This window comes from Verruconis gallopava (assembly GCF_000836295.1).
Source record: "Verruconis gallopava strain CBS 43764 unplaced genomic scaffold supercont1.8, whole genome shotgun sequence".
NCBI classification, from domain to species: Eukaryota; Fungi; Ascomycota; class Dothideomycetes; order Venturiales; family Sympoventuriaceae; genus Verruconis; species Verruconis gallopava.
In genome coordinates, this window is record NW_015622144.1 from 25,615 (window position 1) to 46,909 (window position 21,295).

Sequence of the window (21,295 nt, forward strand, 5' to 3'; positions counted from 1 at the left end):
ACCAACAACAACAACACAGGCCCCCCAACACTGCAGATGTTCAATTTTCACATCCACCAACTCCTCACCACTCTGCCCGTCCGGGTGGGCAGGCCTGAGTCGTGTCTGGTCACGGTTGCGGTGGTATCGTCTTTGGGCCCGCACGACACAATCGACAGCGATGCCGACGGCACCGGCCAGCCAGTGACGTGCCCGTTACTCAGCTTCGAAACACAGCAGCCAGATTTTGTGACCTGTAATCTGAACACCTGTTCATCGTTGATCAACGGATCCTTGACAAGCCACACTCGACTTGCCAGCGGCAGCCTCCCTCTCGGTCGTCTAGTTTTCGACTGACGGACATCGCCAGCCCGCTGCCTCGTCTCCAGGACGGCGACGCGACACACGTCAAAAGTCGGACGCTGAAGCATTTGCTCCACTCTTGCGCGTGCTGCAACGCAAACCCTACACTCGGCTGGACCGTGGCCCAACCTGGTGCCAGCCCAGGCATCGCATCGTCTCGTCTCGGAGCCGCGCCCTGCGCGCTTGTCACGTGCTCGGCGGCTGTCGAGCCTCTTTTGGGCCGTCTTATCTAAGCCAAGTAAAGCTCAAGTTTGAGTTTGCTGGTCAACTCCGTCTCGTACCGGGAAGACCTTCCGGCCTCCCTTCCTCCGTGCGAGCCACAAATCCGTGGTCGAGTAAACCTGCGCGAGGCCTGAGATATGCCAGCGCCGCATGTGTTCGCATTGCCGCATTCTCGGCTCGATGACCAGACTCGCCCCGGTGCTACAGTGCGCAGACCACAGCACGCTCGGTCCCGAAGACCTCGTCGGCAGGTCTGCACGGAAGACGAAGGCGTTGATGACGATGACGAGGAGGACAACAAGCGTGATGACAGCGTCGCCACCCTCTCTCCCGCTGCCAAACTGAACAAACTTTCGCGTGATACCGTAGCATTCACGTCACTTACTGCTCGGGAGCACGCACAGCTGCGAGCGGCAGGTCTACGACCTGGGCAGGACGTCCCACCATTTCCATTTCCTCACAAACGGCTGTCTAATCGAGGCTATATCTTGCGTGACGTAAAGAAGGAACTTGGAGACCTAAAGCCGCCGCTTGCCCATCTGGATCGGAACTATTACGAGCCTCAGCCGTACAAGACCAACAGAGAACGCACCACCTTGCGCGAGCAACATGTCGCTGTGCTTACCACGTTGCTGCATCAAACCCTGCAGAAGGGCGACTACAAACGCGCCAGTAGAGCATGGGCTCTACTCCTTCGCAGCGGCTATCTTGCCCGTGACACAAGAAACAGGCAAGGCGTTGCTGGCATGGATCTTCGCGCCCATGGCCGATGGGGTATCGGTGCAGAGCTGCTTATGCGAATCCCCCGACCAGCCACGGAAAACGCAGGCGTTACTACCAATGCTGGCTCTGACAGCCCGTGTGATTATTCTGAGGACGGCTTTCGACTCGCGAGGCAGTACTACGAACGCCTCATTGTCCAATACCCACTGAGCAGTGGTCGCAAGGGCGCACAGGCGAACACCTTCTACGCTGCTATGTTCAGCATGTGGATCTATGAGGTCAATAGGCGTTACCATGCCGATCAGAATTCTCAAAGAAGATCCAGTCCACCGAGCACCACAAATTCGAGTCGACGTCGTAGCGACTCTGGCTCATCGACACCCACTTCTCAAGCAGATGGTGAGAGTGAGAGCGTGCTGCTCCACGACGTGGAATCGATTGCAAAACGCATGAACGAGGTCATCGAAGTGCCGCCATACGACAAGGATGCCGAACTTTTGCACATGCGTGCTATGGTTGAGCTGTGGATCGCAGACCTGGCCAACTTTTCTGGCAACAAACGAATAGAAGCCATGGCCAAAGCAGCTTCCTTCTTCGCTCGCGCTGAGCAGAATGGACTTGAATTGGAGGAAGAAGCGAGGCGAATAGTGGCGAGCTATTACAAAGACAATGAAGAGGATGAGGAAGTAGTCATGGAGGCGGATAATGACGAAGATAGGCCACATTCGGATTCTTCTCAGTATTGAAGAAATGTTGTCTTCACCAAATACTATGCCTGTGCCGATTCTATTTGCAACTACGGATTGAGAACAACCAGTTGGCCCAATTCACCGCCGCGCTTATGTGCGAGATCGAACGCTTCCTTCCATTCTTCCAGGCCGTATTTTCCGACGACCTTGACGAGGTCTTTGATATTCAGGATTCCGAAATTCAACATTTGCAGAAGCGCAAATATGTCGTCTCGAGTGTACATCCACTTTCCTTTCAGAGTGATGTCAAATCTCATAATATAACGGTGGGGAACCGGTAAATCGTCCAACAGTCCACCCATAAGACTCACCCGTCCACCGTGGCGAAGCGCCAGCATGGCGGACTTGAAATGTGTCGACTTCTGTGCAGCCGCTGGAGAGATGTCAAAGAATGCGTCGATACGACCGTGCTTCCTGAGAGCAGCGACTTCGTCCTCAACGTTGCCAGTAATGGCTACGACAGCCACCTGTTCCGGATTTAGGCTCTTGACCCTATCCAGCTTGCTCGTGTTCCTGCCCATAGCGATGACTTTCGCACCCATTGCAAGTGCCACAATCACAGCTGCACTACCGAAACCACCCGTAGCTGGCGCAATAATAACAGTCTCACCCGCCTGTAAGCCAATGCTTCTCAAGCCGCCGTACGGAACAATGCCTTGCAAAATCCAACCTAGCTCGTCGATCTCATAACATAGACCTCCCTGCTCTTTTGGGCCGCATAGTCGCTTTTCGTCCAAGACGAAACAGTTTTCAAGAGGCACCTTAGCGTACTTTGCAAAAGTCCCATCCCTCCACTCGCCGTGCATGAGCTTTCTGCTGCCCTCGGTGCCTCCCTCCGTAAGCCCGAGCAGAAACAAAGCTTCATTATCGTCTCGGCCTCTGATCAAGCAATCTATAAACACGAGGTCGCCCTCCTTGAGCTTGACAGCATCAGGGCCGACGGCGACGACGCGGCCGATGGCCGAGGGGCCGGGAATCAAGGGTGTTGGGTACACATAGCTTGAGCGGGTGCCATCGTACACTTCTCTCGCGTACGAGATAACCGGCACAGAGACGATTCTCAAGATTGCTGAGCCCGGCGTAGGCTTAGGTGTAGGCACCTGCTTCAGTTCCAGAGGGTGCGTCTTGACCTCTTGAACGAGCGCTTTGTGGGTCGTCGGTAGCACGTTGCTGGCGGACATGACTGCGTTTGACTTGCAGAACCCGTAGACGTTGGAGCATTGGTATGCATATTCTATACGACTGTCTAGGCTTAATATATACATGTTCACCCGTAAGCACGTACGCGCCTCTCGTCGCGGTTGGCATCTCGGATATAAAGCTATATCACTGCGCCGAGTGAACTGAGCAGTCCTTTCGATGAACAGATCCCATGTACGGAGCTAGTCCAAAACATACAGACCAGGCTAAAGATTTCTTTACACGCTAAGCCCGATTCTTAAGGATTTGGTATGGTGTAAAGTCTGCGAGCACGGCCATAAGTCGGGGTTTGTGGCGATAGCCCAACTCGAATACATCTGCTGTTCAAAACAACTCGGCCTTCTCGGGACAGTCGGACGCAGGAGGAAGTTCAGTTACCGACCACGTGCCCTATACGAAGCGACCAATAAAAACAGGAGCATGTGCACAGAGATTTGAATCAAGGCACTGGATCTTGGTGTGCTCGTTGGTTCTGATAATTACTTGAATACGGTAGATGAGGTGACTACGAGTGGTCGTTCCATTCCACTTGCTTGCGTGCGGCCGTGCGATTGCGAACTAAAAGTCTCAAATGTCACAAATACGAAAGTTGACGTTTTCGAGCATGTAGGATATTGAACTAAGAAGTGATCTGGATGGCACAAGAAGTTTAAGATCAGGTCATTGACGATTTTCATATGCCAGGCATTCAAGTGCCACAATCTTTCGTAAAGCAACTTGACATGGAGATATTTTACGCCTAAGACATGTAAGTGTTTTGCGAAAATCTAGCTCTGGACGAGGGTGCAATGCCATTACCCTTCAAAGCTTTCCTTTCTTCTAATTGGTGGCATGCGACTCTTAGCTTTATGCTCTGTTCCAGAGCATGTATTGACGCTTCCTTGGATGTTTGCATTATTCTACTTGGTGACTGACTTAGGATGACTGAGAAAAAAATCCCCGCACCGTCTGCTCCAAGTTCGGCACCTCATAGTCATTTCAGATCTACTTTTCTCTACCAAAGGCAAACCCCCAGCTGGAAGAGCCTTACTCTTGAGGCAAGTTCGCATTCTAAACGCTATATCATTTAGATCCATCATTGCTTCCAGTAGAGTTTGACACGAATCTTGAACAGAGGTCTGGATCAATCTCTCTGATCCATTCTGATGATAGATTGTCAACAACAAGACCAAATCTAGATCTCGAGACAGGCCACAAGTAGAAAAACCGGGTAGATGACAAAGCAAGCTGCTACTATGTATATGAGACTAGAGAGCTGCGAAAGACTAGGCGAAGAGCAATGAAGGAATGAAAAGCGGAATCGCAGATGACCATTAAATCCCATCAAACGGGATGCGATGTCCAAACGTGTGTGGACCCCGGGATTAAAAAGAAATCCAGAACGGTACTTGGTCATGACACATTGACTCTTGTCGGTACGTGAGAAGCTAGAACAGCATTTGGTCTGTTCTTCGCGTGTAACGAGAAATATTCTAAAGTAGAGGCGACGGTCCACTGGCAGCGGGTCAACATCATGAATCACAGATGCACATGGAAGTGAAAGGAAAGAATGATGGCAATCAAGCCTAGTCTCTTGAGTAAGAGACGGCGACACCAGTTGAGAAAACGTTTCTCGATTTCATGCCTACCAGACAATTTGCTGAGCGGCCACGTTACACCCTTGTCCATAAGAATGATAAGTTTTTCCCGTAATCATGCCATTGACGCCATTGCACATGCAATCAATCTAGTTGCGGGAGCGATCGCCGAAGCGGCGTGGTCGGTCGATAGTCTGCTGCTGCGAGACGGCGACGACGTTAACCGGAATGTTATCGAACTACACCATTGTTAGCCATCGAGCCTCCCTGCCACAAAATGATGAGGAAAAGACGTACGCCCATGGCCTTGAGCATGTCCTTGGTCTCCTGATCAACATCGAGCTGTCCACTCTCCGAGTTCTGGGTGAAGTCGAGTGCCGAGACCTCCGGCACATATTGATCCTTCCTCTCACGTTCTTCTTCCTGCAGCTTGAAGGAGATACCGCGTACAGGTCCACGCTGGATGCGCTTCATCAAGTGCGTGGTGTAGCCCGCAATCTGTGGGATTATGTCAATTTTCTGTTCTCTCTACCCGTGATTCTACAGATATTTACCTTGTTTCGAAGGCGCTTCGAAGCAATGATAGCGATCTCATCGCAGATTCGCTTGTTGGTCTCGAAGTCGAGAGTGAGCTTTGGGTAGTACCGCCTACATTTGTCCGTTTAGCTTATGCTGTCGTTTTATATGCTCCCATACGAGGCGACATACTCAATGATGACCTTGGCGGACTTCTTGACGGTCTTTGTTCGAACGCGACCCATGATGGCGGTGTTGTGGTTATCAAATTGCAGTCGCTACAACTCGAAAGTGTGCGAGGCGGAGATTTCGCAAATGTGTGTTAGCGCTCGGACCATATGCCAAGCCTTTCGCCAGTTGTGGATTCGTGCTCCAACCAAGTTGACTGAACTTAAGGTTAACTTAGTCAGCAAAGAGCTCATGGTCACATGACTGGCCATGCACTTTCAGATCAGAACTTGCAGCAGGATGCAAATACGCAGCTCCAGTTCTTGTGAGAGCAGTCTATGAGCAGTAAGTCGAACGGTGACAGCTATCTTGGTCAAGAGTGGTTTCGTCAGAGCAAATTTTGTCCAACCACAGTGACGAGCTCTCGAAATCATGGCCGTTGTTGACGACAAATCGGAACATTGCGTCCGCTTTCTGCTTGAGCAGCTACAGGAACGAAAGAAAAAGCACGGTGAAGGGGCGCCGCCCTTCTTTCTGGGTCTGAACGGAGTCCAGGGTGCCGGCAAGACGACGCTGGTCAGTCCGTCGCTATTCTACGAGAATATGACATTTAGTCCGCAATCTCGCTGCTATAGCAGGCAAATTGAGCAGCGAATGTGCTGATATAAGGGGATGTAGGTCTCTGGATTGAAATCGCATCTATCCTCCGAACCGTACAATTTTAATCTGGCAGTTCTCTCTCTCGATGATTTCTATCTCAAACGTTCAGATCAGGAATCTCTCGCTTCAGCTCATCCAGACAATCCTTTGGTCCAGCACCGCGGCCAGCCTTCAACGCACGATGTGGAACTCCTCAATAGGACTCTGCAAGCTCTGCTCCGACGCGAAGAAACTAAGCTACCTTCATTTGACAAGTCACTTCATGCAGGTGCCGGAGATCGAGCAGATCCAATAACATGGGCCACAGTAAATGCTCCAGGTGAACGACCAGTCGATGTAATCCTTCTGGAAGGGTGGTGCGTGGGCTTCCAGGCTATGACAGACATAGCTCTGGAAGAAAAATGGCGTGCTGCAAAGGACAGCGAAGAACGAGGAATCGGGACTAGCCAACTTGGCAAATTAAAACTATCGGACGTTCAGTTCATAAATGACGCTCTCCGAGAATATGAGGGTGTTTGGAGAATGTTCGACGCTATAATTCACATTGACGCTGCCGAAACCGTATGGGTGTATGATTGGCGACGAGAGGCCGAAGATGAGATGAGGAAGGCAAAAGGCCCTCAGAACGCAATGACTGATGAGCAGGTTAAAAAATTCGTCGATGCTTGTAAGTTGAACAGCTTCGTTGAGGGAATTCGATGTTCGACGCTCATCACTCGTGTAGATTATCCAGCCTACGAGCTGTACACAGAGGCTCTAAGAAAAGGAGTGGTAGGTGAGACAGGAAAGCAACTGAGACTTATCGTGGGCAAAGATCGTCGCGTGGAGAAGATGGTGTTAATTTGAGCTCTCTATCCTCGTCGCTATGCTACAGCTTCTTCCGATATAGCTCTCCACCACAGCTTCGGAGCCTGGCAGCTGCTTGCTCTGGCGTGATATCTCGTTGCGGCTCAGCCATCATTTCGTAGCTACCTATCTTCAGTAATCTATCTTTGGGCGGTCTACTCATGGCTTGTACTTACCCAACAAGGAATTTTCTCACGGTAGCGCTTCGAAGAAGTGGTGGGTAGAAATGCACGTGGAAATGACTGGCCTCGATTTCCTCGCTTGTTCCTTCTAGCGGCGCTTGATGCAAACCCATGCTGTATGGAAAACTGGTCTCAAAGAGATTGTCGTATCGTCTTGTAACTTCGGCAATAGCTTCAGCGAGCAACATTCGTTCGCGATCATTGAAGTCTACCAGTGCGCGCTTGTGCTCTTTGGAAACGATCATTACTTCAAACGGCCAGGTCGCCCACCAAGGGCACACGGCGAGGAACGAAGCATTTTCGTAGACGCTACGCTCACCCTTCGATTGTTCCAGAGCAGCGTAGTCGACAAGGAGGTTTGCACCTCCGTGTTCATCACGATACTTCTGCAGTTGTGCCAATTCAAGTGCAGGCTCTTCAGGAAGGCCGGTCGTAGTCCATACTTGTCCGTGAGGGTGTGGGTTCGAGCAGCCCATAGCTGCACCTTTATTCTCAAATATTTGCATATAACGGTACTGCTCCTTGGGACCCTGGATATGGGTGTTGTCTGCAGTCTCTGGCAGTCTCGTTGTCGGGGCCACATGTGCCAACGGCGACATCGGTGATATATGCGCTGCGTATATCTTCGTCCAGGTGTCGATGACGGGCAAAATCTCGACGGGGGACATGTCGGCAAGCGTGCGGTTATGCGCCGGATTGAAACATATTACATAGCACTTGCCTGTGACCGGCTCGGCTCGCAGGAGTCGATTTGCGAGGCCTAGACATGACTGAGAATTTTTTTTCTAATATTGACTTTCGAAGCGACGTACTGCCGTCTTGTTCCTGTGGTTCATACGCAGCCTGCTCCTCGCGAACAGCACTGTAGTCATTTACAAACACATATGTACTTTCGTATTTGGGGTTCACATCACCCTGAGCACGTTTATTCCCAGGACAAAGATAGCACTTTGAATGTGAGCTTGACGACTGGACATGTCTAGCTGTTGTCCTATTACTTACTGACTCGTCGTACTGAGGTAATGTGATCTTGGACGCAGGTTCCTGTTGGCCTCTGTAATGCCTGTTAATCCCGTGGTAGTTGTAATTGAAATATGTACGCACTGCCAAGGGCGCTTGGTCCTATGCGGGGATACCAGAATCCAGCTTCCTCGTAGTGGATTATATCTCCGATGAGAGATGTCGTTCAGAATCTCGTCAGGCATGCTTCCAAGCTCCTCCGAATCGATTCCGGTAAATCTTCCGTAAATCTGAATAGTGTAGCGCAAGCTTTAGTTGCCTCTAATCGTGGCTATTGCGAGGAAGTTGAATGTTAAAGCGGGACGAAATCCCCAATCGCTGTCGCATCCAATGACGAAGTGCTCGTGCGGCAGAAAATTTAAGCTCATGCAGCCCAAGACCAGGGTTTGCTTCTTAGGACCTGCTCGTCGAAAAGACATTCATAGAGTGAGTGCTAGTAAGCCTGTGGTAATATATTCCTGTCACCTGACTCAGGATCTCAAGTACCCGGCATGAGCTGTCTGGGCAATAAATATCTACATTGGAGTCTAAAATCGTCCTCGCCTTGTCTGAATGTTCGTATGATGCCTAATATAATGTTCAACGAGCGTTATACGCGTTCGCGGGCCCCAGCTACTACGGTCTTCAAAAATTCTTCCGATAACGTAGAGCTATTGTATAATCACTGTTGTTTCTGCATCTTACGTTTTACGTGAGTCATGTTTGGAGCAGAGCAAGAGTCCACAGATAGGTGGTTACTTATCAGCCTTGTTTTGCTAAAGTCGTCGTACCCCTGGTGGCGCATCCCGTAACAGGCTGCAAGCTGTCCGCAACACCAGATTAAGTCCATTGGAAATTTGGTCGTCGATCGCAACGACATCTCCCACGGCAAGACAGAAAGGAGATTTTGAGAATGGAAGCGTCGGTTGACACAAGAATTGAACAAGATCTCATCGACCCAGATGATGGTATGTGTGCTGGACCGTCCGACCGTCGAGAACTGAGCGCCATTCGAACACAATGCTAATCACTTTGGAGTAGCTGATCTGAATGAGCTTGACGATCCGCTCCAGCCAGTGAGCACATCTGACCGCGCCCCTCTCACAGGCAACATCCAGCCAGCCGGCGGCTCCTCGTCACGAAATGCACAATCCTATCTCTCTAGCGCTATTGGCGGTGAGGATCGTCGTGCGCCTCAGAATACGATCGATGAATCCGTGTGGGAAACACTGTCGAGAGACTTGAAGGCGGTATGGGAGAAGATGAGGCAAGTCCTATGGCCGAAGTACCTTCTGGGTGGAATGCTCATGCGCGGCGGAGGCGGGATCGCCGGCGAGGTAGAGAGGGGCGAGGGCCTTCGAGGCGTGATGGGAGGGCTCGGAAGATGGCCAGATGCGGATTCTGTACTCCAAGGAAGCATGAGCGAGGGCTTGCGAGACTGGGACCTTTGGTACGTTGCCAAATCTAACCAAGTTTGCTTGCAAGTGGTTTTGCTCACACGTAAATTACAGGGGGCCGCTATTGTTTAGCCTGCTTCTCAGTTTCCTCCTGGCAAGAGGAGCAAGAGAAGAGCAAGAAGCAGCTGTTTTCTCTGGTGTTTTTGCCATGATATGGGTTGGTTCTGCCGTGGTTACACTCCAAATCAAACTCCTAGGTGGCAACATGTACGTCATGTTCTCTGGCTTTGTACGTCAGCTAATATGAAACAGTTCATTCTTCCAATCAGTCGGCATTATTGGCTACACTCTGTTTCCCCTCACAATAGCCGGACTACTCTCTTCGCTCGGTCTCTGGATGATCCTGCGCATACCTATCTACATACTTTTAGTTGCATGGTCGCTCGCAGCGGGCATAAGCATCTTAGGCGGCTCGGGCGTTGTACGGAACAGAGTTGGTATAGCAGTATACCCTCTGCTGGTATTTTATGTTGGCCTAGGCGCACTGTGCTTCATCACATAAGCATCGCTGGAAAACTAAGCCCACTTTTTTTCATTTTGGATCATTGAACCTCAATTGAAAAGGTTCATCGATTTTGCAGGCGGAATAAGGGAAGCCAAGGTGTAGCAATACAGCAAAACATATACAGCACTTCCCACCCTTGGCCCTGTTCACATTCACGTTGTGGTCCTCACTTCCCGTTATTCCCTTCACAGCCATGTTAATCCATTTCAGATTCCCGGACAATTGAATTCATCCTAAAATGCACCTCGCCAGCCGGTGTATATCGCCATAGAAACATTAGTTGATGCATGCGGCATGACAGTGCATGAAGTTGTGATGAACGTTTGAGGCGAGCTGTATGGAGTTTTTGGGTCGCTTGTGCATAGGCGAGGTGCATGACGCTGGCTAAATGTTCAACTACTGGGACCGAATGAAATTGCGCCTTCAGACCCCTTGACTTTAAGGGGCGCTAGGGTCAATTGCAAATGAGAGAAAGGATCTGAGTTAGCAAGAAACTGAATTCTATAAACAAAGAGTCGAAACAAATGATCCGCAAGGCCAGTGTATTGCATGCAATAGGGTATTGTCGTATGAGCACTCGGAAGAAATTAATGTGCTGCGAACCCATGCCCTGATGACGCCGATGCAACATGCGGATGCCCAAATTCGGATCCCCGTTGCCGAGAGCAGCCTCCTCACCAGAGAACACCGCATTCATGAAGTACGTCGTTCGCATTCAGGCTGTGTGAAAAAGACGCGCCTAAGTGATAATTGTACGACTTCTCTCGAGCGTCAAAGTTTCGTTCGTTCGTGGCATTCCAACAACGCCGATCCAAATGCTTACCCGCCTCCGATGTGCGATTGTACCATGCCATAACGAGATTATCTCACAGGTTTGGGTGGAAATTTGAGACGGAATGCTTTGTCTACTTGTATGCTTAGCCGTGGTTCATGTGCCCTGCACGTAATAGACGTGGATCCAAACCTTTTGTCTTGACTCTGTACATAACCTCGACAAGACACTCGCTTTCTGCAACTGACGTGTTCTTGAAGTGCTTTCGCACGGCGGCAGCCAGATCTGTCTTCGTATTTCTCCTCTTCTCTCGTTCTCGCGCCATTGTAGGAGACCTGGGGCCGATGCCCGTGGCTAATATGTACTGTGCTGAGGCGTTGTAGAAGGCCGATGCGGAGGGTAGCTTGTAGGCATCGCGGTACTTGATCAGCAATTTGCGGTCTTCTTGGAGCCAGTCGATCTGTGGAGGTTTTGTCAGCAATTTCCAGATACTTCCTTCATCTCTGCTGTGCGGAGCAAGCGAGGAGGCGAAGGATGAACTTACGCTGCCCGTGTTTGAGCCATTCTGGTCTGGACTAGACGTCTCGCTCCCGTTTGCGAGATCCTTCGAGCCGGAACGCACATCGTCAGCCTGGTTGCACAAGGCGGCGTCAGTAGTAGCATTGCCATTTGCTCGTCTTCCACGGCCAGCCAGCTGTGCCTGCGCAGCGAGCTTCTGCTTGGCTATGAGGTTCGCGTCGTTACAAACACTGGTCTCTGGTGCAGAGCGCTTGGGCGGAGCCATCGTTCGTTCCTTCAGGACGAGTGCAGGATTACATGGGTAATATGTGAGGCAAAAGATAGATAACAGCAGAAAGCGAGCTGCAATAAGGCCGTGCAACAGCCGGCAGGACAGGCTCAAGAAAGGGACGTTTGTATCGCAGGTCTTCCTTTCAGACACTGTAATTCACTGGACCAGACCGAGTTTTGAGCATTCGCTCGACTCGAATTCCGACAACCAAGCGCCAGAACCCTTTTCCAGCCCAGACGGGACTAGTGGCAGGGTCCAGGGTGACGATGAAGTCATCGACTAGTCCCAATTCGATCGACCGACCGGGGTTCCAGCCTCAGGCACACGCGACAAGCGCACTTGCCAGGCCGAATTGTCAACGCTTAGTCAGTCACGGTAGCGTTTTAAGTTACTGTGTAACTCAAGATCACTTTCACTCAGCTTACTTAACGAAACGTATGAAAAGTGAGGACGCAGCTGCTGCGTCGGTGTTGAGTCACGAACGGTCCATAATTAAGTAGAAGCATTGCATTGTGCATTCCCAATGTTGTGCCATCCGCTCGTTGAGGTTTTGCGCTTTCCAAATCAAATCTTGAGCCACATCTGGTCTAAGACCTGTTCCAATCGACACAACCACAGACACCCTCGCCACAATCACATCATGAGCATGCGGTTCAGTCCCTCCTCCTTCGAGGAGACATCACGCAACACCGGGCCATATCGGCTCTGCACCGATTTGCCTTCCCTTCTGGCCCACATATACCGTTCTCGACGCTTGCTCCCCCTCGGAATACATGACTCCGTGATCATGAAGAGCCTGCATGAACATCTCCGCCTGGCCATGGTAGTGAAACTCTATCCAATGCTGTTAGACGATTTTCTTCCATAGCACCACGCCACGTTTTCAAGTCGTAGACGTACGGAAACCAGTCTCTCCGTTTGGCCCGCCCAGCACGAGCTCGAGTCCAAAGGGCGTTGGAAGAAATACATGGCTCTTGTGCGAGTAGATTTGTGCGCCAGAATACTGTTTTGCGAATTTGGCAGCGCTGGCCTCGTCCTCAAATACGAGAACGGGACGTTTATCTGCGACATGGAAGAAAGCGTGGACGACTTTCTTCGCCGGTGACATGATGAAGATGAGGCTGAACCGTTAATTGGTTTTTGACGTCTTGATGATTACTGTTGGCCCACGCAATGGAATTTGTTTGCTTTTCAGAAAAGTTGAGATTTGAATGACGTCCGTTGAATTGCTCTTCCAGCCAAACATCTTATGCGCGGGTCTTTACACGGCATTTTCCCGGAATCCGCGAAACTGCTGGTCCTCATGTCTCTCATTCGCCAGCTCTTTTCATCGTACGATCGGCAATCGATTAGCTCGTGATTTTGATGCTCCCGAATCTGAGCGCACTTCAGCACTCTTCCAGCACGTGGGTTGGCAGTCCTCTGACATTGGCCAAGAGTTGCATTTCCCAGCAGGAACATTTGACTTCTACATTTATCATCGAATGAACCTTTACCTCGCGGATGACGAAGCTATAACATTGCGATTACACAGCATGCAAAATGTTGGGTGTTGTGAGCCCAATCGGACGACCGATTTACTCTGAACTTGATTAAGAAACTTGTTTGGAAGCAGATAATCTTCACAGTTGAGACCCACACATACCGGCACTGCACGGCTGGCGAAACCTCGAATAAACTTCTGTATCTTTCATTCTCACATAATTTAGCTACGTCAAACTCGTACGTCGTAGTCGAGCATTATCCCGTACTGCTTTGAACAACTAATCGAATAATCGAGATTGTGTATAATAATGTGTACGGACTTTAAGCTGAAACAGATTAGGCTATTGACCCTGTCATTACACACCCAACATTAAGAAGACGTATTCGTTATTTCGGTCTTCGTTGATGTGAACAGGCCCGACAATCAATATTGCAATCTCTTGCGGCTTCCATCGGTGAACGGCGAAGGGACCGCTAAAGGCGCAAGTTACACTGACACGCTTTGAGTTACCCGTCATACCCAAACTCAAGATACTGCCCATTCTTCATTCACGTTTCTTAAAGTATGACACATTTTACAAATCCTTTCTTAACTTGGTGGATAACTCACGCTGCAAATTCGAGGGAAAGTTGGTGTTGATTTATTCAGTCTCCGTTTCTTCCTGAAGGAGCAATCTTATAACAGGAAGGAATCAATAATACACGCAATCCATAACTCCCGGTGGGGGTGATACGTCTTACAGAGAGGAAACCGATAGCTACGATTTGAACGTTAACGAACCAAAAGTGATGGACGAGGTAAAGAATGGCGAGACCATCAAGAGCTCACGCGTGATGAAATCACATAATCTTCTCTCCAATCACCTGAGCTCTGACGACATTATTGAGAGACTTCGATGTGCAATGATAGATGAGCTTTCAGAGCTTCGCTGTGAACTAGACGCTTTGAAAAAAGGAGGATGGAAGATAGCGATCGGTCCATTCGTGCAAACAAAATTATCTACGGATGCCGATCGAGAGCGAATTCATCACTGCATTGACGAGCGAACTAACCATAAAATCAAGCAACTGGAGGCTCCCTTTACGATTCCGGTCAAATATGACGTAAAGAGTCCAGATTCTATCCAGAATTCTTGGTGCGTGCGAGCCGTCTGTTGTTTTGAGTTGAGTCGCTAATTACAGAATTATGAGATTAGCTCACCCAAGACTTTCGAAGCAGAAGACGTTAGACTTTGGAAACCTGCGTACATTCGTAGCTTGCAGCCATTCGTATACCGTAAGCTCCCAAGCCCCAACAATATGATAACATTTAGTTGGGAATTTCTTCATCGAATATTTCGCGGGGCTATGGAGCACAGTCCAGGTCTTTGGTATATTCCACTCAATGCCGGTAGAGCACTCATCACCGGACGCACGTTCTACGCCATTGATGCCACCACCGAGCCATACATGCCACGTTCCCCGTGTGACCATGGTGCGAAGATAACTGGATTCTACAACAACAATCCCCCGGACGACGGTGGCGAGATTTCCTACACTGATGTTCCACTTTTCATCACGGGTAGTGCTTGGGTCCAAAACTGTAAAGCCAATGAGTACATCTACTTTGGTAACTACAGTCAAACACGGTGGAGCGACAAGGTCAGCTACGGAGAGTTTCATGATCTTATACCTGATCACATCAAGGACTTCTGGGCGGCGCAATTTGCAGATCCTTCGCGGCCCTCTTGGGTATCCAGGGAGCTGATGAAACATTTCTTTCCCATGCCCGAATATGATGGTGCTATGCCGAGTGCCACCTCGAAACCCAGTGTTGGTACTGATGAGTACGAGACGCAACAGCGTATAATGCAAAAAGACATGGAATATTATCTCGAAGATCTGAGTCACTGGGAAAGTAACGCGAAGAAAAGGGTTGGTCTTCTGAAGAAAGAAGACATAAGGAGGGCCTTCGAGAACGTGAGCATATTTCAGCTGTATTATTATTCAATGAAAAATTCTAATTTTGCGCAGGCCGATGCAGATGAGAGTCCTAGTTTACGTCTCTGGTGGGAGTATCTTGAATGTAAAAGCTGGGATCGTGCATTCTACGAAACTCTTGTCAGAGAGCAAAACAAGATGATCACTACGGGTTGACCCCTCTATGGAATTCGTGCGAGGGATGATGAAACTAATGAACATAATAAGTTGAGACGCTTTCTTCAAACATGACAACGCCACAACTCTGAAAGATTTAAAAGGTACAGCTCAAAATTCACCAGAATCGAATAAGAGACTGCATTACATGCTGATCCTGGTCTGTAGGATCAGCTTGTACATTCTGAACTCATGAGAAACCATTCCTTCCATAATTCAAGAAAGATCAATAACTCGTGAATGCTCTTGTCAGCCCATTGATGAGTATTCGTAAGATCGTGATAAATAATAGGAGGAGTTATTTCACACTCGAATAGGTGATCCATTGCTAAATCCATTTGAGCTATTCTATAATGCACTGGATTAAAGTTCGGTGCTTAATTGGCGGCCATCGTAAATTGCATTCCACGGCTCAAGTCCGCAAATCTCGAATCAAACATATCCCACAGGTAATTTCCCCTTGCCTTCCACGGGGCTTGGTTCGTAGTCTTCGGTAATCTATGTAGTGCCGTTAAAATATATGTGCTCGTCAGCCCCATCAAGGCGGGATTGCGTATCACTTGTTTCTTATCTCCACCGTGGAATTTTGGGGTTGCGCTCGTGATTTTCTTTTTCTCCATGTATTTGATTAACCGCATAAACATGTTTGCAGTGGAATCCGCACCAAGCGTCCACGACGCCATAGTATATCCTTGAACGATTGCCATATTCGGCACATCCGAGATCATAATTCCGCGCCAGAGGAACTTGTCTCCCCAGACCAGTTTCTCGCCATCCACGTAGATGTCAGCATTTCCGCCATACTGCATTCGCAAGCCTGTGGCAGTGACTATGATGTCGGCCTCGATCATGCTGCCGTCTTCCATAATGATTTGGTGCGCAGTGATAGTTTTGATGGTGCCGGTGACAACATCGGTGTTGCCCGCGCGAAGGGCTTTATAAAAGTCATTATCAGGACAGAAGCACATTCGTTGCTTCCACGGATCATAGCGTGGTACAAAGTGAGGGTCGAATTTGATGTGTTCGGGTAATTGCTTTTGTGTCAGCTTCGCAATATACGCTCGCGCGCGAACAGGGTCGCTGAGGAAACGACGCAGAAAGATGCCACCGATCAGATAGCGAACGCGCGTGAGCCAGTGAAACCAGCGATCTGGCAACAGCCACTCCCACCAACGTCGCTTGTTTGTACGATTTGGAAAGCCAACAATATAAGTCGGGCTTCGCTGGACCATGGTCACTCTTGCAGCAGATTTAGCCAGCGCCGGAATGAGCGTTATAGCAGTGGCGCCTGAGCCAATGACTGCAATCTTGCGATTGCTGTAGTCCAAGTCTTGGGGCCAGAACTGCGGATGAACGACCTTGCCCTCAAAGTTGTCAATCCCGGGAATCTTGGCTTTCAGAGGGTTGTTGTAATCGTAGTACCCCGTGCCCATGACCAAAAAAGGGGCCCGGTAGAATTTTATCGTCGTCGAACCATCTGGGCCGATAGCTTCCACTGTGAGCGTCCAAGCCTGCTCTCGCGAGCGCCAGTTCGCTTCTTTGACTTTGTGCTTGTACAATACATGCTTGTCGATGCCATGCATGGCTGCGGATTCTTTCATGTACTTGAGAATCTTGTAGCCCTCGGCGATTGGCTCCTCTTCCTCCCATGGGCGCCATGCGAATCCGAAAGTATGGAGATCAGAGTCAGAGCGGATTCCTGGGTATCTCATTAAATCCCAGGTGCCACCTATCGCCTCCCGCTGTTCCAGCACGACGTAGCTCTTGTTAGGGAAATGTTGCTGAAATCGATAAGACATGTTAATGCCGGAGATACCCGCGCCGACGATGATGAAGTCGAACTCCTCAATCGCTCGCCGGTCCACAAGCTTGAACTTCTCCTCCTCGGGGATTTCTACCCCGTCCACTTCAACTACTGCCTCATTTCGAACGCGCTCAGAAGCCATCCCGAGCAATCATCAACAACGGAATTATGCAGATTTCGAAAGTGGCCGAATTAGGATGCTGTTCTACCATCATGGAATCTGCCTCCTTATTAACCAGATGCGCGTCGGGCTGGCGGGCATCAATTCTCCCCGAACGCGACTAAGCACAGCCCGCATCTAGGTCGTCTCGCTTCGATTGCCCAATCAAGGCTGGACTAGCGCACCCCAGAATGAATAGTGCCTCGGCTCTATGACTACATTTCGAATCGGGGGTTCGGTTGGAACGCTGTTGAGGAGCTTCTGCAAGATTAAGGCCGTAAAAATCTCCTCTCTATGAAAGAAGCGGTCGTATTCAGCCACCAAGATCCATTGTCAGGCCATTTAGGGACGCTGTTAGAGAGGGATACACCGAGGCGAAGGCGTCCAGGCGTGAAAGCGACGCGTAGGTAAACTGAGCTAGGGATTTAACGTTCATCCTAGTTTAGAACTAGTGCGGCACCATCCCATCACGTGATATTCAAAATGGCCCCATTTACGTCGTACTGAGGATGATACTTGAGCAGACCTTTGAGATCTTGATTGGATTCATTGCTTATCCCATGGTCCTAATCCCTATTCCTTAGCCTTTGTATTGGCTACCTTAAAAGTACTATGCACGTATTGGAGGAACCTTAGCAGGATACAAATGAACGTACTATTTATTGGCTAAGAGAAAACTCTCGTCTCAACTTAATACGTATGTTTATTCTCCTAGATGCCACATTTGGCCCTTGATCTAGCCTATTCCTCCTTTACACCTTACAGCAGCCTTTCTGTTGACGGAGGCAAACAGCACCTAAAACAGCAGCCCGCGTTAGTCTATCTGAATGAGACTCACTATCTGGCTTGAACAAGTACTAAGGATGCCATTTGAAATATAACTCTGCATACCATGATGATGGATAGGTGGTGGGACTTTATCTACAGTAGTTACCAGAATCTGTTAAAACGCCATAGCCCAAAATCAGCCATTCTTTCAGTCCCTCTAGGGTCAGAGTATCTGAGTAGAAACGCACTCCAGTCAATGGACCCACCCGTCTATCCGCTTCATTGTCTTCTCATCGCTATGCCCGGTCAGTCCAATGCCGAGATAATTAGAGCCAATCTCATTGGAACGGACTAGACACCTTCCGCTGCCCCTTCACATCTGTCTTTTAAAGGCTGGGCCTCTCATCATCTTTGGATGTGTTAGGCGCAATTGACGATGAGAGTATGAATGATGATCAGTACCTGTTGCTCGACTGACGTCTCGGCAGCACTTCAAAACCTTACTCTGGACCTCATTTCCCCATTTCAGGCCCGTCCTGCCTCTGCTTGCTCCGCTCCAGCAGTGGCCGCCGCAGCCTCTTTAGCGATATAGCAAGGCTTCTTGCATGCTGCAAGTTCCGAAAAACTTGACGCTGAATGTGTCAAGACACTCCTGAATGCTGTACTCAGCAAGGGGCCAGATGAAGGTCTTTGGAGAAAAGTTTACACTTTGGTCACCGAATCCACCCCTCCACCACGTTCGCCTCCGGTTATTCGACAAACTCCATAGCTACACAACACAAGCAGCTTTGAAAACTCCTCTGAACATGGAAAATACGTGACAATATATTGATATTTGGCAAGTTGACGTGACGGATCATGATTTTCGCGAAAACAAGCCTATTCTCAAGCCATCACTACTGGGCAAAGTATGAGTTGTCTCAGACCTTTTGTTTATCCATATTTTCTGTATCGATCCAAGTGGAATGGATGATAATGCTGTGCAGGCAGTTTACCGTGTCTGCATTAGCGAAGCCATACTTTACTTCAAGGCTGGTTGATAAATAATATTATCAAAAACGCGGCATCGTTAAAGCAGAAATCTACTGATTTGATGAGACTAGCTGTCACGGGACAACCCTGTGACATATAATAAACTCAGACACCATCCAGCTGCCTCGGTTGACCTTAATTTTGGTGAATAGTACTGGTCGCTAGACTTAAGACGTCTGAACTAGGAAGAGCCCAATAAAACCATGCAATATTTCTGTCCGGAGAAGCTAATCTTGCACTCTTTCCTGTTTGTGCAACTTTTGGACCTCCATACACTACCTTAGCTGGTGTAACACTGCTAAGTAGAGAGTTGATTCCCCAGTTCTTTTTATTCACGTGATAGCTTCAGTGGATCACTTCCAGCAGTTTCGTGACAATCACAGACAACATACCAGGCTACCTGCTCTTCTATTCTAACCTATTTGTGATACTAACTACCGTAGAGTAGCACATTGTGCAGCTTTCACTTAAAAATTTCCATAAGGATATATGCATCAACATCTAGATACATAGAACATTAATAAGAGCTCTCACTTTCTGCTTATTCCCATCATTATTGTTTATTTTTGATGCACCTACTTAGCATTCCTCGATTTTTCGTTGTGTCGCTGCACAATGATCCTCTCTGTTGGTCAACCATCTAAACACAACACACATATTGATGAAACAAGTCTACAATCCTGAATACGTCGAAAACCAGCACTCTCGAAAAGGGTGTTCATATCTCGGGCACGGGTGGGGAAATGAGTGGATACCTGCAAATGGCACCAAGAGCTAATATTATACAAGGTTTGTCTTGGCCAATCTTGCTTCCTTTTTCATATAGTATAATCTCCACACTGTTGGATAGTTACCAAATGCTCAGGACATGAGTCACGCAATAGGTCCGCTGCCAGGTACAGATAATCAGAATATACCAAGCATATATCGCGTGAACAAAAACTCAAAGAGAGTATGACTTTCCGGGAGAAGAAATTTTGGAAGCATAAAGCGTACCAAAGTCACTTCATGTTTCAAAAGTGTGGACTGCTCATACTAGCTTTGCCAGGCCACATGGTTTCTTCAGCCAATATTTCAAGAGATTTATACAATTAGCAGCTGGACTCTGGTAGAGTACACGCTACCGCAATGGAATTTACCATATAAGTTTCGAGGGAGAAGTGACACTAAAGCCACGAGCGCCCGAAGGACTTTCTCAATTATATTTTCGTCACTGAATCCTCATAACGATGTCATTCTCCGTCGAGAGGCTATCTACCAAAATGAAATATGGACTCGTCCTAGCGGCTTTGACATTTGGTGTTTCCGCTAATGCATCTCAAGACCGATGGCACGAGTGCAAATTTGAGCTTAACGCCCAAGGTGGCGTAAACGGATGCATTAGTCAAATAGAAGATGGGCAGTGTCGAATCGGGAGCAAATATCCTGCGACAACGTTTGTGCTTGATAAAGATACAGGCACTCTGAGAGATACAAAAGGTCGCGGATGTATCATAACATCGTGGGCACCGCATCAGCAGATACAGTGTGATGAAGGAAAGACGGGTGAGTAGGAATCCCGCGCTGTGCTTTCGTTTGACTGATAGCATGTTAGGATCTACAGGCTGGACCATTGAAAATGGAGAATTGAAACATGACGGGTGCAAAGATTTCGCAGCTTGCCCGGTCAATGATCACGGCGAATGGAACATCTACAAGTACGCGATCAAAGATCAACTCAAGTGCGTCGGTATACATTTGAGGGCTAGCTGCAGACCAAGAGCAGAATGGTCTAAACAAACGCGGCCTGAGTGGCAAGTGTCAGAGCCTCAATGGCTACCAGAGAAGCCACAGTCACCGCCGACAAGACCCAAAACTGAGATGCCTAGTTCTGAATGGGGAGAACAAGGGAGAGGCGGCCACTCCTCAAAGACTTGGCCAAAGCCGTCCCCCTCAGAGTTGTGCTGCCACGAATGCTCTCAGGGGAAACATTCTGCTTGCCCGAAGTCCTGTTCCAAAGATTGTCACACGCCCACTCCACAGCCTCGACCAAAGCCCTGTTGCTATGAGTGCCCGAAAGAACCGGAGCATGAATGTCACAAGTCTTGTGATAGGAAATGTAAACCAGCACGGCCATCAGATGAGTCTCGTCATCCGAGGGTCCACGAATGCTTAGAGCAATGCGATGGAGATTGGAAGTAGGTTTCATCGCGGAGTTTGCTT

The 21,295-nt window shown here is 49.0% G+C and overlaps 11 protein-coding genes across 14 annotated transcripts; 5 read left to right on the forward strand and 6 right to left on the reverse strand.

Moving 5' to 3' along the window:
* The first annotated feature begins 571 nt into the window (after nucleotides 1-571).
* On the forward strand, nucleotides 572-2,963 carry PV09_03007 (uncharacterized protein). Its single transcript, XM_016356144.1, has one exon. It carries the CDS (start codon nucleotides 702-704, stop codon nucleotides 2,031-2,033), a length of 1,332 nt encoding a protein of 443 aa, XP_016215667.1. The 5' UTR covers nucleotides 572-701; the 3' UTR covers nucleotides 2,034-2,963.
* PV09_03008 (uncharacterized protein) lies at nucleotides 2,040-3,336 on the reverse strand. Its single transcript, XM_016356145.1, has one exon. The coding sequence runs from the start codon at nucleotides 3,299-3,301 to the stop codon at nucleotides 2,084-2,086; it is 1,218 nt and encodes a 405-aa protein (XP_016215668.1). The 5' UTR covers nucleotides 3,302-3,336; the 3' UTR covers nucleotides 2,040-2,083.
* Nucleotides 3,337-3,894: 558 nt separating this feature from the next.
* Nucleotides 3,895-5,630, reverse strand: PV09_03009 (40S ribosomal protein S17). The gene is made up of 4 exons (XM_016356146.1): nucleotides 5,522-5,630; nucleotides 5,368-5,461; nucleotides 5,111-5,311; nucleotides 3,895-5,052 (listed from the first exon to the last, which is right to left on the reverse strand). The coding sequence occupies exons 1-4, from the start codon at nucleotides 5,572-5,574 to the stop codon at nucleotides 4,963-4,965; spliced, it is 438 nt and encodes a 145-aa protein (XP_016215669.1). The 5' UTR covers nucleotides 5,575-5,630; the 3' UTR covers nucleotides 3,895-4,962.
* A 124-nt stretch (nucleotides 5,631-5,754) lies between these two features.
* On the forward strand, nucleotides 5,755-7,235 carry PV09_03010 (uncharacterized protein). The gene is made up of 3 exons (XM_016356147.1): nucleotides 5,755-6,073; nucleotides 6,176-6,824; nucleotides 6,882-7,235. The coding sequence occupies exons 1-3, from the start codon at nucleotides 5,930-5,932 to the stop codon at nucleotides 7,001-7,003; spliced, it is 915 nt and encodes a 304-aa protein (XP_016215670.1). The 5' UTR covers nucleotides 5,755-5,929; the 3' UTR covers nucleotides 7,004-7,235.
* On the reverse strand, nucleotides 6,238-8,764 carry PV09_03011 (galactose-1-phosphate uridylyltransferase). Its single transcript, XM_016356148.1, has 5 exons — nucleotides 8,290-8,764; nucleotides 8,188-8,239; nucleotides 7,998-8,133; nucleotides 7,180-7,945; nucleotides 6,238-7,125 (listed from the first exon to the last, which is right to left on the reverse strand). Exons 1-5 carry the CDS (start codon nucleotides 8,388-8,390, stop codon nucleotides 7,026-7,028), a joined length of 1,155 nt encoding a protein of 384 aa, XP_016215671.1. The 5' UTR covers nucleotides 8,391-8,764; the 3' UTR covers nucleotides 6,238-7,025.
* Nucleotides 8,765-9,014: 250 nt separating this feature from the next.
* Nucleotides 9,015-10,661, forward strand: PV09_03012 (uncharacterized protein). Its single transcript, XM_016356149.1, has 4 exons — nucleotides 9,015-9,152; nucleotides 9,226-9,634; nucleotides 9,696-9,848; nucleotides 9,894-10,661. The coding sequence occupies exons 1-4, from the start codon at nucleotides 9,098-9,100 to the stop codon at nucleotides 10,141-10,143; spliced, it is 867 nt and encodes a 288-aa protein (XP_016215672.1). The 5' UTR covers nucleotides 9,015-9,097; the 3' UTR covers nucleotides 10,144-10,661.
* PV09_03013 (uncharacterized protein) lies at nucleotides 10,168-12,054 on the reverse strand. Its single transcript, XM_016356150.1, has 3 exons — nucleotides 11,463-12,054; nucleotides 11,111-11,378; nucleotides 10,168-11,051 (listed from the first exon to the last, which is right to left on the reverse strand). Exons 1-3 carry the CDS (start codon nucleotides 11,700-11,702, stop codon nucleotides 11,008-11,010), a joined length of 552 nt encoding a protein of 183 aa, XP_016215673.1. The 5' UTR covers nucleotides 11,703-12,054; the 3' UTR covers nucleotides 10,168-11,007.
* A 13-nt stretch (nucleotides 12,055-12,067) lies between these two features.
* PV09_03014 (uncharacterized protein) lies at nucleotides 12,068-12,959 on the reverse strand. Its single transcript, XM_016356151.1, has 2 exons — nucleotides 12,609-12,959; nucleotides 12,068-12,542 (listed from the first exon to the last, which is right to left on the reverse strand). The coding sequence occupies exons 1-2, from the start codon at nucleotides 12,777-12,779 to the stop codon at nucleotides 12,342-12,344; spliced, it is 372 nt and encodes a 123-aa protein (XP_016215674.1). The 5' UTR covers nucleotides 12,780-12,959; the 3' UTR covers nucleotides 12,068-12,341.
* Nucleotides 12,960-13,123: 164 nt separating this feature from the next.
* PV09_03015 lies at nucleotides 13,124-15,862 on the forward strand. Of its 4 annotated transcripts, none has more exons than XM_016356154.1 (4): nucleotides 13,124-14,329; nucleotides 14,390-15,152; nucleotides 15,207-15,433; nucleotides 15,498-15,862. In XM_016356154.1, exons 1-3 carry the CDS (start codon nucleotides 13,983-13,985, stop codon nucleotides 15,327-15,329), a joined length of 1,233 nt encoding a protein of 410 aa, XP_016215677.1. In that variant the 5' UTR covers nucleotides 13,124-13,982; the 3' UTR covers nucleotides 15,330-15,433; nucleotides 15,498-15,862. The 4 variants fall into 4 exon arrangements, with proteins under 4 accessions (XP_016215677.1, XP_016215676.1, XP_016215678.1 ...); XM_016356153.1 differs by having other exon boundaries at nucleotides 13,124-13,430; nucleotides 13,489-14,329; nucleotides 15,207-15,862; XM_016356155.1 differs by having other exon boundaries at nucleotides 13,124-13,430; nucleotides 13,534-14,329; nucleotides 15,207-15,862.
* On the reverse strand, nucleotides 15,563-17,442 carry PV09_03016 (uncharacterized protein). Its single transcript, XM_016356156.1, has one exon. The coding sequence runs from the start codon at nucleotides 17,273-17,275 to the stop codon at nucleotides 15,707-15,709; it is 1,569 nt and encodes a 522-aa protein (XP_016215679.1). The 5' UTR covers nucleotides 17,276-17,442; the 3' UTR covers nucleotides 15,563-15,706.
* Nucleotides 17,443-20,355: 2,913 nt separating this feature from the next.
* Nucleotides 20,356-21,248, forward strand: PV09_03017 (uncharacterized protein; the record flags this gene model as incomplete). Its single annotated transcript, XM_016356157.1, has 3 exons — nucleotides 20,356-20,638; nucleotides 20,688-20,822; nucleotides 20,962-21,248. 3 exons carry the CDS (start codon nucleotides 20,356-20,358, stop codon nucleotides 21,246-21,248), a joined length of 705 nt encoding a protein of 234 aa, XP_016215680.1.
* Between the last annotated feature and the right edge of the window lie 47 nt (nucleotides 21,249-21,295).

What these genes read in the sequence shown, in the direction of transcription:
- PV09_03011 (XM_016356148.1), bottom strand. Translation starts at nt 8,390, where the DNA reads ATGCCTGACGAGATTCTGAACGACATCTCTCATCGGAGATATAATCCA. An exon ending in ACCACAGGAACAAGACGGCA is followed by an intron (nt 7,946 to 7,997) that starts GTACGTCGCTTC and finishes AGTCATGTCTAG; the next exon opens with GCCTCGCAAATCGACTCCTG. An exon ending in GTGAGAAAATTCCTTGTTGG is followed by an intron (nt 7,126 to 7,179) that starts GTAAGTACAAGC and finishes GAAGATAGGTAG; the next exon opens with CTACGAAATGATGGCTGAGC.
- PV09_03016 (XM_016356156.1), bottom strand. Translation starts at nt 17,275, where the DNA reads ATGGCTTCTGAGCGCGTTCGAAATGAGGCAGTAGTTGAAGTGGACGGG.
- PV09_03007 (XM_016356144.1), top strand. Translation starts at nt 702, where the DNA reads ATGCCAGCGCCGCATGTGTTCGCATTGCCGCATTCTCGGCTCGATGAC.
- PV09_03013 (XM_016356150.1), bottom strand. Translation starts at nt 11,702, where the DNA reads ATGGCTCCGCCCAAGCGCTCTGCACCAGAGACCAGTGTTTGTAACGAC. An exon ending in ATGGCTCAAACACGGGCAGC is followed by an intron (nt 11,379 to 11,462) that starts GTAAGTTCATCC and finishes AAACCTCCACAG; the next exon opens with ATCGACTGGCTCCAAGAAGA. An exon ending in GTACAGAGTCAAGACAAAAG is followed by an intron (nt 11,052 to 11,110) that starts GTTTGGATCCAC and finishes GCATACAAGTAG; the next exon opens with ACAAAGCATTCCGTCTCAAA.
- PV09_03015 (XM_016356152.1), top strand. Translation starts at nt 13,983, where the DNA reads ATGGACGAGGTAAAGAATGGCGAGACCATCAAGAGCTCACGCGTGATG. An exon ending in GATTCTATCCAGAATTCTTG is followed by an intron (nt 14,330 to 14,389) that starts GTGCGTGCGAGC and finishes TTATGAGATTAG; the next exon opens with CTCACCCAAGACTTTCGAAG. An exon ending in TAAGGAGGGCCTTCGAGAAC is followed by an intron (nt 15,153 to 15,206) that starts GTGAGCATATTT and finishes AATTTTGCGCAG; the next exon opens with GCCGATGCAGATGAGAGTCC.
- PV09_03012 (XM_016356149.1), top strand. Translation starts at nt 9,098, where the DNA reads ATGGAAGCGTCGGTTGACACAAGAATTGAACAAGATCTCATCGACCCA. An exon ending in TCTCATCGACCCAGATGATG is followed by an intron (nt 9,153 to 9,225) that starts GTATGTGTGCTG and finishes ACTTTGGAGTAG; the next exon opens with CTGATCTGAATGAGCTTGAC. An exon ending in AAACTCCTAGGTGGCAACAT is followed by an intron (nt 9,849 to 9,893) that starts GTACGTCATGTT and finishes AATATGAAACAG; the next exon opens with TTCATTCTTCCAATCAGTCG.
- PV09_03009 (XM_016356146.1), bottom strand. Translation starts at nt 5,574, where the DNA reads ATGGGTCGCGTTCGAACAAAGACCGTCAAGAAGTCCGCCAAGGTCATC. An exon ending in TCCGCCAAGGTCATCATTGA is followed by an intron (nt 5,462 to 5,521) that starts GTATGTCGCCTC and finishes GGACAAATGTAG; the next exon opens with GCGGTACTACCCAAAGCTCA. An exon ending in CGAAGCGCCTTCGAAACAAG is followed by an intron (nt 5,312 to 5,367) that starts GTAAATATCTGT and finishes ATAATCCCACAG; the next exon opens with ATTGCGGGCTACACCACGCA.
- PV09_03014 (XM_016356151.1), bottom strand. Translation starts at nt 12,779, where the DNA reads ATGTCGCAGATAAACGTCCCGTTCTCGTATTTGAGGACGAGGCCAGCG. An exon ending in AAACGGAGAGACTGGTTTCC is followed by an intron (nt 12,543 to 12,608) that starts GTACGTCTACGA and finishes AGCATTGGATAG; the next exon opens with AGTTTCACTACCATGGCCAG.
- PV09_03008 (XM_016356145.1), bottom strand. Translation starts at nt 3,301, where the DNA reads ATGTATATATTAAGCCTAGACAGTCGTATAGAATATGCATACCAATGC.
- PV09_03010 (XM_016356147.1), top strand. Translation starts at nt 5,930, where the DNA reads ATGGCCGTTGTTGACGACAAATCGGAACATTGCGTCCGCTTTCTGCTT. An exon ending in GTGCCGGCAAGACGACGCTG is followed by an intron (nt 6,074 to 6,175) that starts GTCAGTCCGTCG and finishes AAGGGGATGTAG; the next exon opens with GTCTCTGGATTGAAATCGCA. An exon ending in TAAAAAATTCGTCGATGCTT is followed by an intron (nt 6,825 to 6,881) that starts GTAAGTTGAACA and finishes TCACTCGTGTAG; the next exon opens with ATTATCCAGCCTACGAGCTG.